Raw genomic sequence first — 18,707 nt, forward strand, 5'->3', positions numbered from 1 at the left:
CAGATAAGTTTCCCCAATACATTGGCAAGTCCAGTCCATTGAGTGTGGCTACTACTTATTAGATGTACTGTGGTTGCGAGTACATGGCTGCGAGTTGCGAGTACGTAGCAGCATCTGTCATAAAAACAGATATTGCAGAGCTGTTTATGGCTCCGCATATACCAGTGGAAACGAAATGCAATGCTTGCATAATGATTAATCTCGGATTGATGGTAATGGATCTAAATGGTATTACTGAGCGAATAATGCTTCAAAATTCCTCTATAGGAAGCTTGGTGGAAGCAAACCAGTTTGTTGGACAGTAATAAAGAAGATGGAATGGCACATCTGCATCCCTAGCTAGTATCTGAAAAGCTAATATATATATCTGGAAAACACAGCTAAAGTTCATTATTGTTTGTTTTCTTCGCAGACGATTTCCAGTTTCCGAAAAGTTTCGCATTGGCATGGCCATATAAGGTTCAAACATAATTTCGTGAAATTAGGAATAGCAGAACAGAATTTCGGAGAAAACGGGAGATTGGAGTGCAAATAAAGTCACATTGTCGAACGAAATTTTGTATATTTTACAAAATAATCAGAATGTAAAGATAATACATACACCCAGCGGAACCAACTACACCTCACTTACCCTGTCCAAACTTCACAACGAATGTAAAAATAACCACTCTAATGATGAGATTAGATTTACGCGTTTATTTTTCTAATTTGCATTTACAACTATCACGCAGAAAATTGAATAAGATAGCAACAGAAGATAAGAGATCCTAACACAATCAACAATCTATGATGAATTTATGGGATCATAACACATGCGTTGTTCACAACAGAGCAGTTTTCTTAGCTTATCTTACAATAAATGGTAATTTTCCAACCATCTGGACGTCAAGTTACCAAACCTTTTTTCATTGGAAGCTAGCTCTGTATAACACCTAAGCCATCTTTAATTATTGGTATCGGTTGGAAAAATCGCAAATCTTGGTTCAAATTGCTTTCCCAGCAATTTAGGGCTGTCGACAAGAATATCATTTTCAACAACGGGGCAAAAACCGGTGTCCGGTCTTGACCTGCTAGAGTCCACCAATTCAACATCCCTGGTAGCTGTCTGGTATCCTGATTTACGTCATCACTCCGTCTGCGGCAGGATCTGCCACGTTTTCTTTCTCTAATTTAGATATTACCCCTAGAGACTTTCCTAATCCGTATGGATTAGGTGACCTGCTCACTGCAACCTATTGAGCCGGATATTATCCACAACCAAACTTTCGTGATATCGCTCATAAGTTTCTTCATACATAGACTACCAAGTCTTCAAGAATACGTGCGGACCGGTAAAATGATTGTCCTGTTCAGGAAAAACCTTATTCTGAGAAATTTCGAGTGGGACAGTTTTTGGCAGCTGAAATAGCCTCTGTTAGCTGCCAACAACCGCGCACGAAGTCCGTCATCATAGCTACTATCGTATCACCTTCATTGTTTTTTGGATTTCAGATGTCGTTGTTACTTTTGTTTTTTGTTGCTGACATTACCACCACGTAGTTCATGTACTTTGCGCCTACTCGATCTGGATGAAGACAGTTTGTACATCTCAGACTGTTCTTTTCATTCCATCGATATCGTCAACATAGGCCAAAAGTTGGGTGAACTTGCAAAAGATATTGCTGCGGCATTCATCTCAGCGTCGCGGATTTCTTTTTGTAGGGCTATAGGTGGCTTGAAGGTCAATGACAACAACTGATGGCGATATTCCAACAAATTGATCTATTACTGATTTCCTTAGAGTGAAGCTCCTTTGGTATGATTGGCCTCGTGGTGGAGCCCAATTAGAGCAGTGCTATCCCGTTTTGATACCAGAAGCTTCTAAGACTAGGATTGCTGTGGTAATAGCAAGGGGAACAGAGTTCAGCGAGCTCTGACCTTCAAAGCCAGTCCGTAGATTTCAGGAAAGATAGTAGCTTTCCCGCCCTGCAACTAGAAACCTCTTTGTAGTCCTCAACGAATGGTGTACCTAGTGTCCCCAGTCTGGTTCTCTTTGGTATGGATTGATGATATTCTGGTCTATGGGACTATCCGGCCTAGCAAGATAGCAAAGAATATCTTGTAGATTTCATTCAGCAACGTGATACGTCTATAATTATTGTACTGTCCTTTCATGTGAGGGACGGGCAGCCCTTTGTTGGCAATCATTAGGCATTGATTCATACTTCATATTTTAGATAATTTCAGATAACATACCACATATGCACTGATATGCACTGAAAATGACCACAATGATTGTCAGAGTGAAATTATGCGGTATTTCCAACGATTAATTAATTGAAGTAATAAAAACTTGTTGCTTCTTTTTCGTTGGTGTGGGTATTTATTCTTGCAAATACCGATATTTCGGGAACCACTTGTTCCCTTCATCAGTGCAAACAAGTTATCGATAAACTCGTATATCATATCTTTGTGACTATTTGTCAGAAGTACGATAGCTTTATCGAAATTTTAAAATCGATTCCACTATCGTTTCTTTCGTTTCTTATGAATTATCTGAATTAAAAACAAGTCGAAAACCGTAAGCTTGGCGTTTAAAATATGAAAGGTTTTGTGGGTTTTGGATTCAGATGTTCAATGGTATATATAAAATAAGTCGAATATTAACTTAAATGTGATACTGATATTTTATGTACATAAATTTAAATTAAATTTACTCAAACAGACAACTTTGACCTACTATAACTCTGTTAAGAATAGTATGATTTCCACCAAATTTTCCAATATCATGCTCTAGGCTGAAATTTATATTGCTTCAGTTTTATACTTCTAGAATGAACTTAAGATGGTTTCCTGTAAATTTGCAAAATATTATAATAAAAGATTTTTAGAAAATATCGGTATGGAAAGTATTTTGAGGCCTAGATGTCATATAGCGGCAAAACTGTGAACCTTTTTCAGGTTTTTCGGTTAGATATCACATTCATATTTTGCAACTGAACTTGAATATTGGTACCTCACATGACTGATAGACAGACAGACTGTGCAATATCTGCAGCACCTTGGTATCCACATCATTTAACTCAGTTTGTTCAGTGACGAGCTACGTGAGATTGATTTCCTTGTATGCAGCATGTTTCCGTCCCGGCTATTTGACTTATATCAACTCCTCGACTTTTCTGCTTACAACTCTTTATATGCCAACCAGACGTTCATCCGTTTTAAAATCATCATCATCATCATCAACGGCGCAACAACCGGTATCCGGTCTAGGCCTGCCTTGATAAGGAACTCCAGACATCCCGGTTTTGCGCCGAGGTCCACCAATTCGATATCCCTAAAAGCTGTCTTGCGTCCTGACCCACGCCATCGCTCCATCTTAGGCAGGATCTGCCTCGTCTTCTTTTTCTACCATAGATATTGCCCTTATAGACTTTCCGGGTGGGATCATCATCATCCATACGGATTAAGTGACCCGCCCACCATAACCTATTGAGCCGGATTTTATCCACAAACAGACGGTCATGGTATCGCTCATAGATTTCGTCATTGTCTAGGCTACGGAATCGTCCATCCTCATGTAGGGGGTCAAAAATTCTTCGGAGGATTCTTCTCTCGAAAGCGGCCAAGAGTTCGTGGTGGCAGTATTTGTTCGTCGTCTTCAGTTGGCGGGACCTCCAACTCGTCGATGTTCTGGTTGTTCAGTAGCTCATCAAAGTACTCAACCTATCGCTCTAATATGCCCATTCTGTCGGAAATCAGATTTTCCTCTTTGTCTCGGCAGGATGAGCATCGAGGTGTATAAGGCTTCATCCTGCTGACTTGTTGGTAAAACTTCCGCTTTCTATGCCTGGTGCGGTTGCTCCCTGTACTTTTCTAGTTCACAGATTTGTTGGTTCTCCCAGGCTTCCTTTTTCCGTCTGTCAAGTCGCTTCTCCGCTCGACGGAGTTCGTGATAAGTCTCTGCCCGTGCCCGCGTTCTTTGAGAATGCAACATTACTTGGTATGCGGCATTCTTCCGTTCCATTGCTAGCTTACATTCATTGTCAAACCAGCCGTTCCGACTCCGTTTGCGGCTGGGACCAAGTATGCTTGTGGCCGTATCAATGATAACGTTCTTCAGGTGATTATGAAGATCACTTGTTGATGCTTCATCTCCAGGTCCTCTGTTGACTGCAGTTATTGCGGCATCCATTTCCTTCTTATATGTGTCGCGGAGGGTTGTGTTGTGGATGGCTTCAGTGTTCACTCTCACCTGATTGTCAGAGGGGATTCTAGGTGGTATTGTTATTCGAGCTCGGAGCACCATGCCAACGAGATAGTGATCCGAGTCTATATTGGCCCCTTATATGTTCTGACATTCATCAAGGCTGAGAGGTGGCGGCGTTCGATCAACACGTGGTCAATTTGGTTGAAAGTGGTCCCGTCTGGAGAGGCCGACGTATGTTCGTGGACCACTTTCCGCACAAACCAGGTACTTCCAACAACCATTTCGTGTGACCCTGCTAATTGAATAGTCCGCAGTCCGTTATCATTTGTTTTTTCGTGTAAGCTATGGGAGCCAACGTATCGCCTGAATACGGGATCCTTCCCTACTTGGCTGTTAAAATCCCCAAGTATGATTTTGATATCATATCTGGGACAGGCTTCGAGGGTTCGTTCTACTGCCTCGTAGAAGGTATCCTTCTCCGACTCTACAATCCCCTCTGTAGGGGCGTGAACGTTTATGAGGCTTATATTTCTTAACTTGCCTCGCAAGCGCAGAGTGCATAGCCGTTCGCTTATGCTTTCAAAGCCGATAACAGCAGGTTTAATTTTTTGGCTGACTAAGAAACCTACTCCGAGCACATGGTTTACTGGATGACCGCTATAATATATGGTGTAGTGGCTCTTCTCCAGGAAACCGGTCCCTGTCCATTGCATCTCTTCGTTTTAAAATAATAATTCAAAAATGATGATTTGTATTGTTGACTTTCACAATTTTATCTATAAAACCCCATTACTTTTTTAACTGTCCATAAAATTCTAAAGCTCATTTAAACATTTTAAGGGGTATATAGCAAAATTTCTAATATTTCGAAAAAAATGTATATATATTCGCCTTTGTGGCTGTTGTTGACACATAATTCTAAATAACGGTGCATATTATGAAATGCAATTCTAACGCTTTGTTTTTGGCTAAAGCAAAATATTGTGCATGCGATTGCTGGGATCTAAAGGTATCGCTGTTGGGTGAATGTCGCCTGGAGAAAATTCGGCTGGGCCGGTGCTGTGCAGTGCAGTTGTAGAATTAAAATGAATATTCGCATTTTATCTAGCTTTTGAGAAGTTTTTGCGGTAGTCAAGCGTATTTTTTTTATTAGAAAATTAATTTAATAATACAGTTTTAGTGCGAAAATACCTCGTAAAACGGTGGCAGTACCCTTTTGAGAATCGTGAAAATCATCAGATTGGTAATCGTAATAACCGAAGTGTGCAAGGAAGTTTTGTTCGTAACTGATATCAGCAAAGTGATGGCATACATGAGCAAAATGCCATTGCTCGTGCCAAGAAGCTTCTGACCAAAAAAATCTAAATTGTTCAGGTAAATCCGTTAGTTAAGGACTGGAGGCGTCGCTTGCGGTGTTTTTGGTTTTACTACCCGATTGAAAGAGGCTGCCCGGGGTGTACACCAATTTTGTCTCGCAATTTCGTCCAACCCCGGATCTGTTGCTGCATCTGTGAGTCCCCAGAGGTTTGTAGGGTCTCGCAAGTGGAAATTCCGAGCTAAAGCCAAGATGGGCCTGCGTTACAAGCGGCCTGTGTTCACGAGTTCAAAGAATGACGGAATTGTTTTGGAGTTCCTTGAAAGCAGTAAGTCAAGTGCTTTTCGCCTGTCGTTATTCCTAAATAAGATCGTGAAATTTGGTGTTTCGAAACGGTGTATTAGCCTACTCCGTGCACCGAACGTAGAATTGGTAGAGAAAAAATATAATCCCTTCATGAGAAATGCATCCATGACTAGTAAAATAGTTTGTTGCAAAATTTGAGCGATCCTACAGGGGCAAAATTTAATGGTAGAAAAGAAAAAAAATCGTCGCTCCTCGTGTTTCCTTCCAGAGGTCTAAAGGAAACTTTTAATTTCTGTATTTTTAATCCTTTTTTTTTTAAATTTCTAAAATTGTGGTTTTTATATTCAGTCTTACAATAATTCATATTTTTATCTTGCTTTTAGTTTAAATTTCTCTACAAGACTCACAATAATCAAAGCATCCGCCAATAGATGCCAAGGCAGCAAGGGAGCTCAAAGGCCGTGTCTCTCGAACATCTGAGGGAGGAGAAACATAGATTGAGGATGCGATCCATCGTGGATCCTCCCTCTTCACCGCGGCATTCTAGTCCGAAGTTTCACTGCTGCACATGTTTGGTCAAGTCGTTATTTTTCGCGTGATATCCCGATGATTGTTTGTTTTTCAGGCTCCGGCGCGAACCCACGCATCGGTATAAGGACACGTGAAATTTCGTAGGGAGTGTGAGAGTGTGTGGAACTGAGGTCTTCAAAGGGCTCACTCACATTCCCGAGTCTGACTAGCAAAGAGACAAGCAAGGGCATATCGATCGAATACTTCGGTGGAGCTTCAATATTTGCGAGTAGACCTTCATGGCCAATTTCACCAAATTTTAAGGTTTTTGGGATAGCCCTCCCGTTTTGGTTTGTTTTAAGTTTTAACATTTTATGTTTAAAAATTTCAAGGGTTTATTACAACATCAGACCGTGTGTGCGTTTGAAATATCACTTAGCAAGTTGGAACTTCTTGGAGAAAGTCTAGAAACTGGAATAATTGAATTGAAATAAAATAAAACAAGTTAATTGGAAGGAGTTACTTCGACTTTAAAGCGTCAAAGGCATCTTCCCTTTTGGATATTTGCTGTAGTATTCTCTTAACGGTCTATTGGAATTAGCAGGAAAAAATATTTATTTGCCATACTTGAAGCGGCTTATAACTTTTCCTGTTGTGCTTTACCCACAAACTAAGCATATGTATATATGTACTAAGTAGATCCAAGATATTCCTTTCTAAAGAAACTGCTCTAGTGATGCTGTAAGAACTGGTTATCAAGTTTATTCCAAGGCCAAATTCAAATATTCTGATTATACGCATTAAATTTATTTACGTTTTGTCTTATTCATATCTCTTTTATCAATAAAAGTGTTACAATCTGGCATGATGACCGTTCCGGGGTTAATATACTGTTGTTTAGGAGTCACCAGAAGAATTGTGAACAAATTCCTTAGTTTATCTAAAGACACATACTGGAAATATTTCGTAACAATTCTGCTAGACAACGTGTTAAAAATCGTTGGCATTCATATTAAATGCAAAGCAAATTACCTTGAACCAATCAGTATTCCAGGATCTAAAGAGCAGACAAGAAGGCGCCAGTAAGATATGATGAAAGTATCTTTGTTTACTTGGTTTGAATGCGTTAAGAAGTTGGTAAATGAGTACATTAGCGTTTGTTCCTGCTGGTAACATAATTTTTATTGCTTAATAAGGAAGACGATACAAATGATATTTGTATACCAATTTTTATACCAGTCCATATCTAGGTGGGCTGAAGGGCTGAAGTAATTAGTTTTTTGGTATTTTTTCCAAGTTTTCTTTCAAAGTAAAATCTATTCAGTATTTTTCTATTTGTTTGTCATATGCACGTTGTTTATATGGAAATGATTGAACCTATATAGTCCTGGCGACCATTAAATAGAAGGTCATGACGATTTTCCTGCAGTGACATTAGTTGGAAAGATAAAGAAGAGGTAATCAGATGAACTGCAATCGTCAAGTTATCAACTGAAAAGAAGGCCATGAAGATTCTACAAGTTTAACGTGAGTTCCTGCCGCGTAGGTGTTCTCTCTCTCAAAGGCCTCTTGTTCGGACTGATTTGCGAACCACAATCAGAGCCCAACCATGAGTACCACAGCTGCAGTGGTTTATCTTGAGTTCAGGCCCAACGTTCATACCGGGGGATACGAAGGTTACCTAACGCCTCTGCAGCAATTAGGGTCACAACACCCGAGTTATAAAGCGCAACAACTACCTGCCATCTACTCTTCAATCGATTATGGTGACTGTTGGCAAGGTTGACACCACGCCTCGCGGAAGCAACGTCAGCTATTCAAACACCATCGCCCTCAGCAAGAGAAACATGCTTAATGCCGCTAGTTCAGCAATTATTAAGTCAACTTGCGGAGATACGGGCAGTTAAACAGCAGATTCACTATGTGAATTCATTCAGACGGAAATCTTAACATTCTTGGTCCAGATCATATACACAGCGTAGCTCCAAAAATCCTGGTTCCAAGGGTATATGTTGGTACCACTGGAGGTTCAACTCCGAAGCTATCAAATGCACGAAGTCATGTAATTTCGACTTCGATGAATGCGAATGGCCACCTTTCATCCCTTCATGTCTATGTCAAACTGAAATATGAAAACGCCGTTGCCTACACGCATAGGTGCCGATATAATCATTATAACACAAGCGTATAAAAAGAGACATTCCACGGCGGCCAGGCGAAGCCAACAGCATCAGTTACCTAAAACTCCGCAACGACCACGCGATCACAACGATCACGTCGCAAAACCAATCCACAAACAGAGCTGCTGTTTTGAATTTGCTAGACAGTGATCCTGCGGCAATAGTCAGCACGTTCATTAATAGCATCGATCGACACGAATCTTCTCACGCGATGGCCAACGACATCGATGAAAACTCGATCTCGAACCAACATCAGGAAACCATCAATACACGCTTCTGATAGAGACATCTCGTAAATCGGGCAAACTCCCGTGCAACAACCTGCAGTGGTAAACTCAGCGAAATCTAACAAACGAGTTAGATTTCCTGATTGTTACCAGGTGGCAACGTCAGCACCGAAGACGAATCAACCAACAACATCAAACCGCACTGGTCAAACACAAGCACGAACAAGAATAAGGATAGGGGAATACAACTTTGAGACCGTTGACAATTTCTCCTATCTAGGGTCGAAAATCACAACCGATAACAACTACGATGATGAAATCCGCGCACGGTTGTTGTCAGCCAACAGAGCCTACTTCAGCTTACAAAGACTGTTCCGCTCGAAACGTCTCACCATAGGGTCAAAGCTCTTACTGTACAAGACTATGATCTTGCCAGTCCTCATGTATTCCTCGGAAACTTGGGTTCTTAGCAAGAAAAATTGTGAACTCTTGGCCGCGTTCGAGAGAAGAATCCTCCGAAGAATTTTTGGCCCCCTACATGAGGATGGACGATTCCGTAGCCTACACAATGACGAAATCTATGAGCGATACCATGACCATCCGGTTGTGGATAAAATCCGGCTCAATAGGTTACGGTGGGCGGGTCACTTAATCCGTATGGATGATGATGATCCCACCCGGAAAGTCTATAAGGGCAATATCTATGGTAGGAAAAGAAGACGAGGCAGACCCTGCCTAAGATGGAGCGATGGCGTGGGCCAGGACGCCAGACAGCTTTTAGGGATATCGAATTGGTGGACCTCGGCGCAAAACCGGGATGTCTGGAGTTCCTTATTAAGGCAGGCCTAGACCGGATACCGGTTGTTGCGCCGTTGATGATGATGATTGTTACCAGGCAGGACTTCAGTAATTTCGTACACCACTAGCACTTCAATAAGAACAACACCACAAACCCTCAGCTAGCGTTACGAACGGCCAGCTGAATTATCCTAATTTTCTTGCACTCAATCAGTGGCAGGGGAGTAATATGGCGGTGCTAATTACTTCCAGCCACTTGCCTGGCATTAGAACTTTCAATTATCTTTCTCCTCTACCGAAGTGATCTACTCCCTAAAAGTTAGCTAATTGATACAAAGCTAAGTAGACCGATCGCTCGGTAGAAGAGACAGCTTATAACAGGATCGATATTGGATTTAAATAAACATGTCAAATATATAAACATGGCTTTAATTCAACTAACCAACCTCACCTGATAATCCCCAAAGGCTTAATCTCAACTACCGTGAAACTTCTGAATACAATATAACAAAGCCAACCCTAAGTAACTGGGCTGAAAGCACATTCTCCAGAAAATCACTGAGAGTAAGTGCTCTCAGGCTGTCATCCCCTTTTGCATAGGACCAAATGGATTGTGCGATTGGTGAGAGAACCTACTTGAGCCTCGCTCTCCTGCATGAACTCGCGAATGGTATTAGCCAGAAAGTAGAAAAGTTGGATCCTAGCCCTTGACATACCAACTCTACCAACTTGTTTTCCGATAAGGAGTTTTCTAGCCCATCAGCTAGTGAACGCATAGCTTTATAGTAGCTGCCGAAATCCTCGCATGGACTTTGAATGCGTCCTCAGATAAGTTCAAGGGTATTCTAGTCATCCAATTAGTCCTTAAACTGCTGGCGAAGAACTTCATGAGAAGAGGGCTACGTGGTGCGTCTGGCTGACTGGTGGGGACCACAATACCAATCTGCTGCTCTCCAAATGGGGTGTGTGCATGAGTGTACACAGCAGCCCAAAATCACCCTATAGGGTTGAATGAGTCAATGTCTCCACGCGGAAAAGGATGGTTAGTTGGCAAAGATATTTGTCTGCCATGATAGATCAGTATGTTAACAGTGTAGACACCACGAGGGGGAATTAAGCGGTCATGGCTGGTATCCCAGAGGCGTGCCGTTATCATCCGAGTCGTCAAAACCGTAGATATAATCAGGTTCGGAAATATCGTCAAGTTCATAAAATCGGTACCAGACCTATCGTTGAGTCAAGTCAAAAGTAAACGGTCCATCGTCATGTCTGTCTGCTATATCCGTATTAAGAGTTAAGGCAAGCTTATGTTGCGGGGCCTCATGTACTAACTTCGTATTTGGGTTCGAAGGCTGGAGTGTAGTCAATTGCCCTGGAACCAATCCTGCAACTCGTGAAGCGACGTAGGGGCCTGCCGCCCTTGCATCGTGCATGGAAGTATCAATTCAATCCACAGGATCCTTCCTCGCGGCTTGGTGCTACCGCAAATCAGTGTAGTGCGCCGGAAGGTGAAGTTCAGCAGAGCTCCAATACGGTAAAACCGAGGGAGGAAGCGTTGGTCGCGTAACAAATTATCTGGTTGTTGCAAAATTCATATAGATTTCCAAAATGAAAAGCGACCAAAAAGAAAGGATGGAGAATTTCCCCGCTAAAGAAAACTAAAACAAAGGCGGAAAAGAGAATTGGGATAAAATAAGTCGGAATACCGAAAGCTGGGCGCTTCAGGAATAATAAAGGTTTTGTGTTCATCTTATGTGCGAAGCCCTCTCTACAGGATATTCCATTCGTACATAGCTAAAAATACAAAATGTTCCATCATGTTTTGCCAAACTTCAATACACATATATGTACATACATAAATGCTGTGTTCATCCTAAATAAACAAACATTGATAAATTGATCTAGCGCATAAAAGCATATATATATGTTATGTACATACATGAAAAACCGGTGGTAGTCAGGTACACACATGTTTATTATATTGGTTACTACCCGCAAGCTTTATTACACATACATGTACACATATCTATCTCGAGTAATTGACACTGATATGCAAATAATAAGAACAGCTAAAAAAGGGAAACTAAAACATCCCCATGGACCCCGCTGTTCATATAAGTTGACTTTATATAATGATGACGTCATATGGCTTAGTGTGCAATATATTTACCTAAAATGTGAAATTTTGACGTGCTATAACTTAGTTAATTATAGATGGATTGCCTTCAAATTTATCAGAATTGTGTCCTATATTATCGCCTATGTTCATGCCAAAATTTTGTACTTCTGAGATGAATTTAAGGAAGGTTTTCCGGTAAAATTCTAAAACATCGTAATATATTATTATTAATTTTATTTATGCAGGAATCGGAACCAGATGAGGCCTAGATTTCATGTAGATGCGTCACTCTGACTTTCTTCGATTTTTCGGTTGCACACGTTCTAAGAACGAGACCTGTTTCAATTTTTGGGCACACATTTTGAGCTCTACCCCCCTATGTTTCAACCAATATCAGAAATAAGATGAGAATCGAAAAGTACTAATCGATCCCTTTTATTTGATACCCCCATAACCATATTCTGTGAAAAAAATGTACACCCCCCTTTCGCACGTATGTAGCTTCCCTTCACACTCAACACAAAATGGCGCCACTCGCTGCATGTAAAGGAGCACATATTCTCACCAAATTTCGTGACATTGAATCGATTTTAATAAGGTTTTGTTGTTAATTATTCTCATCGATGTCGGTGGTCAAAGGATGGTATAGGTCCCAGGACGAAACGTGGTTTGGTACCCACAATGGAGCATAAAACCTGGGAAACGTCTGCTAAACCAATACCAACAGTTCTACTACCAAATTCCATCTCTCCATCTTCACGTGGTGACCGCTGGGAGCTCTTTCTTAACGAAAAGCTGCAGACGAAGAAGCATGAAGGCGAGTCTCCCGCGTCTAAAAACGGGGCAAATTGTACCAACTGGTCCTCCAGGTTGGAGGTTGGGTAGGGCTGACAACCCTACATGGAAAACAACTTGTTACGAAACCACAACAGGACCCTCGAACTGAATGGATTACACAATGACGAACCCGCAACGACAAAGGAATAACGATTTGCGTATTTTCTCATGGAACGTGCGCTCCCTGTACACAGAAGAAGCTGCTGAACAGCTAGCCGATACCCTGTCCCAATATAGAGCTGATGTAACAGCGTTACAGAAGAAGGGTTGGACAGGGACCGGCTTCCTGGAGAAGAGTGGCTATACCATATATTATAGCGGCCACCCAGTAAACCATGTGCTCGGAGTAGGTTTCTTAGTCAGCCAAAAAATGAAACCTGCTGTTATCGGCTTTGAAAACATAAGCGAACGGCTATGCACTCTGCGCTTACGAGACAAGTTTAGAAATATAAGCCTCATAAACGTTCACGCCCCTACAGAGGAAACTGCAGAGTCGGAGAAGAATACCTTCTACGAGGCAGTAGAACGAACCCTCAAAGCCTGTCCTAGATATGATATCAAAATCATACTTGGGGATCTTAACAAACAAGTAGCGAAGGAACCCGTATTCAGGCGATATGTTGGCTCCCATAGCTTACACCAAAATACAAATGATAGCAGACTGCAGATCATTCAATTAGCAGTGTCACACGAAATAGTTATTGGAAGTACCTGGTTTGCGCGGAAAGCGGTCCACAAACATACGTGGACCTCTCCAGAAGGGATCACTTTCATCCAAATTGACCACATGCTGATCGTACGCCACCACCTTTCAGCCTTGATGGATGTCAGAATATATAAGACTCGGCTCATTATCTCGTTGGCATGGTCTCCGAGCTCGAATAACAACACCACCCAGAATCCCCTCTGACAATCAGGTGAGAGTTAACACTGAAGCCATCCACAATACAGCCCTCTGCAACACCTATAAGAGGGAAATGGATGCCGTAATAACCGCAGTCAACAGAAATCCTGGAGATGAAGCATCAGCAAATGATCTTCACAACCACCTGAAGAACGTTATTATTGAAACGGCCGCAAACATACTTGGCCCCAGCCGCAAAAAAAGTCAGAACGGCTGGTTTGACGATGAATGTAAGCTAGCTACGGAACAGAAAAATGTCACATACCGAGTAATGTTGCATTCTTAAAGAACGCGGGCACGCGTAGAGACTTATCACGAACTCCCGCGAGCGGAGAAGCGACTTCACAGACGGAAAAGGGAAGCTTGGGAGAACCAACAGGTCTGTGAACTAGAAAAGTACAGAGAGCAACCGCACCAGGTGCGCAAGTTTTACCAACAAGTCAGCAGGATGAAGCCTTATACACCTCGATGCTCATCCTGGCGAGACTGAAATCTGATTTTCGGCAGAATATTGGAGTGATGGGTTGAGTCCTTTGATAAACTACTGAACAACCAGAACATCGGCGAGTTTGAGGTCCCGCCAACTGAAGACGACGGATAAATACTGCCACCACCAAGTATAGGAAAAACAGTCCGCGCAATTCATTGTTTTAAAAATCATAAGTCGCCAGGAGCCGATGGAATTACAGCCGATTTGGTTAAAAATGGAGGCGACTAGTTACACCAAGTGGTTCATCAACTGACGACTGGCAAAGAGCCATTATCTGTCTCAAACATAAAAAGGGTGATATCACGCAGTGCTGCAATTATAGAGGTATCACGTTGCTGAGTACCATCTATTAGATATTCTTCTCTGTCTTGCTAGGCCGGATAGCTCCATACGGTCAGAACATCATTGGCCCATACCAAAGAGCTTCACTCCAGGCAAATCTGCAACAGATCAGATTTTGTCTGTGCGGCAAGCGATGGAAAAACTGTTGGTATATGAACATTAGCTGCACCATCTATTCTTCGACTTTAAAGCCGCCTATGGTAGCATAGCCAGGGAAAAACTGTACACGGCCATGAGAGAATTCGGTATCCCGACGAAATCGATAAGACTGACTAGGCCGACCCTGACCAATTTACGACGCCAGATAAAAACAGTAGAATCACTCTGAAGACCATTCGACATCATGCGTCCTCTTTAACCTGGCCCTCGAGAAAGTGGTCCGTGATGCTGAGGTAAATGCAAGAGGTATGATTCTCTTTAAGTCCGCTCAACTACTGGCCTAGGCTGACTATATCGACATCATGGGAAGAACGACCCGAGACGTACAAACTGCCTTCATCCAGATCGAGTAGGCGGCACGAGATCTTGGGCTGCACATCAATGAAGGCAAGACAAAATATATGGTGCCAACGTCAGCACCGAAAACCAACTAACCCACAACATCAAACCGCACTTGTCAGACGGGAAGAATAAAGATAGGAGACTACAACTTTGAGACCGTTGAAAATGTCTCCTAACTAGGGTCGAAAATCACAACCGATAACAGCTACAATGATGAAATCCGCGTACGGTTGATGGCTGTCAACAGATCCTGTTTCAGCTTACAAAAACTGTTCCGATCGAAACGTCTCACCATAGGGTCAAAGTTCTTACTGTATAAGACTATGATCTTGCCATTCCTCATGTATTCCTCGGAAATTTGGGTTCTTAGCAAGAAAAATTGCGAACTCTTGGCCGCATTCGAGAGAAGAATCCTCCGAAGAATTTTTGGCCCCCTACATGAGTATGGACGATTCCGTAGCCTACATAACGAAGAAATCTATGGGTGATGCCATGACCGTCAGATTGTGGATTAAATCCGGCTCAACAGGTTGCGGTGGTCGGGTCACTTAATCCGTATGGATGAGGATGACCCAGCCTGGAAAGTGTATACGGGCAATATCTATGGTATAAAAAGAAGACGAGCCAAACCCTACCTGAGATGGAGCGATGGCGTAGGTTAGGACGCCAGACAGCTTTTGGGGATATCGAATTGGGGGACCTCGGCGCAAAACCGGTATGTCTGGAGCTCCTTATTAAGGCAGGCCTAAACCGGATACCGGTTGGCGCCGTTGATGATGGTGATTAACGGAATCTGGTGTTCTTTGTGATCGACGGATCAACGAAAGTCTCAATGTCGCAATGTCGTCTGTCCTGTCGCTCTCTATGGTTCTGAGTGTTAGTCGAGTATAAAAAACAATGAACAGTGTGTTGCGGTAATGGAGACGGAGATGTTGCGTTGGACTAGTGGAGGGACACGTTTTGATCACATCCGAAATGAGGACATCCGCGATCGATATGTGGTTGCACCGATAGTGGAAAAATAGCAAGAGAGGTGTAATTCGCACTAACGAGAATTCATTTGCAAAATTGGTCTGAATATCGAACTCGATGGTAAAGGACCAAAATGCCGGCCGAAACAATCGTGGCTTGATATGCTGGAAGGGGGTTTAAAAGCCTCGAGATTGCATCCAAATCAGGCATTTGATAGAGCCAAATGGCGAAACCGATCACGACGAGCCTACCCCGCTTGTTAAAGAGACAAAAGCTGAGGAAAAAGAAGACTCATTGACAGCTGAGTCGATTGGTATTTGACATCTAGTAACGATGCAAATCCCTCTGCTAACAGTGAAATTTGTTCCGCGACCTTCCGGCTCAATAGTCTAGCACTATAACTACTGAGCCATCTGGACACAACTAATATACAAACAAAAAAGACAACCATTCAACAAAAAATAGAACATCTGAGGGAGGAAAATAATAGTTATCAGGGTAACATTTAACAAGATCATTTCCGAATTAAAAACTAAAAATTAACTAACCCGGAATCCTAAAACTCATCAAATTACAGAAACTTCATGGAACGAGAGTTAAACAAAAATATTTGACGATAAATTCGAAAGACGAGAACTAGTCAGAAGTAGTCTACAGAACCTCATGAAGAATAGTTTCCTTATCTAGTCGGAATATATGTAACTGACGAGGTATTCTTTTCAGAATTTCAACTTTATCAAAATAAAACAAGTTATAAAAAATAATGCAAATTCAAATCCGTAAATTTGATTGTCAACATTAAAATTGAAAATAAGGTTTGTTCTGAAGTCGCAACAACAATAAAAAGTATTGTTTTCATAGAATTTTCTTATCTTATTGTAAAACACAACCTAGAAAACGGAGTTTATTCAATGATAGTTGAAATCAGTCTTTAAATAATAAATAAATGTACCTCATCTTATTTTTACATTTTTTAAATATTTTTTAATTTATTGAATAACCAGAATTTTTTCAATACAATAAATTGCGTCGTTTCAATAATGGTTCAGGTAAGAGAGTTTTCAAAAAATGTGCATTGTCAACTTTTCCCTTCGACTCACTATTAATTCAGAAACCCGCTATGAAAATCCCCGAATAAAGGTTATCACGTAACTTTACACAATACGTAGTACATAGTGCTGGGCAGTTATTATTTACCTGACTTTCCGGATGCATTTCAAACGCTTCATTGTGATATCCATTGCTTTTATTCATAGCTGCAGGCATTAAATTTACCACAAATAAATTTATTATAATAAATAATAAATAAAATCTGCCACAAAACCGTGCCACATAAAATTATGTGCAAGACACAATTTTTTATTGTTATTATTTAACAAGTTTCAGCACTCATTCGAATTAACACTAATTATTTGAAAACACATTAAAGAAATTTAACGAATTTAAGAAACTTAACAAAAGCGAGACTGTTTGGAGAACCGTAGCCGCTGCCCCGTTCGAAACTAGTGCTGGAGTGTACTATCGAAAGCTTTTTCACCTGAAAGGTGCGCTCTGAGTTCAGTATCTTTTCCGTTTGCGAAAGCCTCGTCAAGCACTGGGAAGCATCATAAAGTGATTTAGGTTTTTTGATGGATATTACTACAATTTCTTTGTTCTTATTTCAATTTACTGTACCGGTTCGCGGAATAACTTTGTATGAAGCGAGAATACAATAAAGATATATACTTGTACTGGAGATCGTAGTATTTTGAGAGTGGTGGGGAGGGACTTTTCTTAAGGAATTCCAGATAACACAAACTGACAAAACTGTGAATTCCACTGGATTTACCTGCCACATGTAACACCTACTTCCAGGTTAGACCGCCTTTTATGTGTTTAATGGATATATAGTGTAGTTACTGCCACTGGTAAATGAATGAATATGCAAATAATCGTTATGACTGACCATGTCTATACTGGTTTTTTGAAATATACATAGTAATTACGTTTGTTTACGTTGACATCAAGCAAAAACAAAATAAAAACATGCAACATTCACGCTGAAATTATTCAGTTAGGAGTTTGACTAGATGCAGTGCATATATGTACATACGAGTTAAAAATTATCTTTTTAAATCTTTTTCTAGAATTGGATGTTTCATCTACTTTATTTATATTCTCGGGAACATTTGCGTCCTCGTAATAAAAACAAAAGGAGATTAACATCGAATTCTTCACTAAGATCGTTGCCTTCCACATGCTATTGATGTTCTATTTTGGATAGTTTGACTCATGCGCTTTCTAGGAGTTTTGATTTACAAAGTCGTCTGGACAACTTCGCCTCCCCTGTCCTAAAAGTAACTCCACCTTTTTGTAATCTTTTTGGCATTTTTTTCACTTATTCACAGAAATTCACTCACTATTCCAGTTCGTCTTAGAAACTAGATATCGTCTGTAAGCAATCCGGCTTTGTACTTAATTAATACATATGCGGGGAAGAGTTCCTTCGCAGATTTATCCAGGTAAAGAAGAATGCGACATAGAATGCTTTTATGAACGCAGTTGATAACATTAGATAAAGGTAACTGGTATCGAATGCTGCAATATTGAGCAGTACGTATACTGGACCCATGGTAATCCATGCCCAATATTATCGTTTTCTGAAAGAAATACTTTGCAAACAGTTTATGCCAATCTTTGCCAACCTTTCTTCTAGCTTCTGCCCTAGATTCAAAGATTTTTTAGAGCCTCATTCAGGATAACTGTGAGAATTATCCGATGCGCCAATGCCTCCACTATATTCACATTATTATTATTCTGTTAAGGGAAAGTCGCACCGCGTCCTTAAAGAACTTACTGGTTATAGTGTACCATCATAGTATCTCAAGCAAGCCAATAACCGTCAGGAATTTTAATATATTCCCTACTTCCATATTTTTCAACTTTACATCTGGTATTAAGTGTTCTCCCAGATGCCTCGACCTATTTTGCAAAAGTGCCGGACACTGTCCCAGGACGTGTATAGAGGTTTCATCACA

At 41.1% G+C, this 18,707-nt stretch overlaps 1 protein-coding gene across 1 annotated transcript in view; it reads right to left on the reverse strand.

Moving 5' to 3' along the window:
- Positions 1-17,543, reverse strand: part of LOC119661358 (sodium-dependent nutrient amino acid transporter 1) — a 59,311-nt gene extending 41,768 nt beyond the window's left edge. Inside the window, exon 1 of the mRNA XM_038070666.1 lies at positions 16,888-17,543. Coding sequence (XP_037926594.1) covers positions 16,888-16,956 — 69 coding nt within the window. The 5' untranslated portion in view covers positions 16,957-17,543. The remainder of the gene's footprint in view (positions 1-16,887) is intronic.
- Positions 17,544-18,707: the final 1,164 nt, after the last annotated feature.

This window comes from Hermetia illucens, chromosome 1, assembly GCF_905115235.1.
Source record: "Hermetia illucens chromosome 1, iHerIll2.2.curated.20191125, whole genome shotgun sequence".
NCBI classification, from domain to species: Eukaryota; Metazoa; Arthropoda; class Insecta; order Diptera; family Stratiomyidae; genus Hermetia; species Hermetia illucens.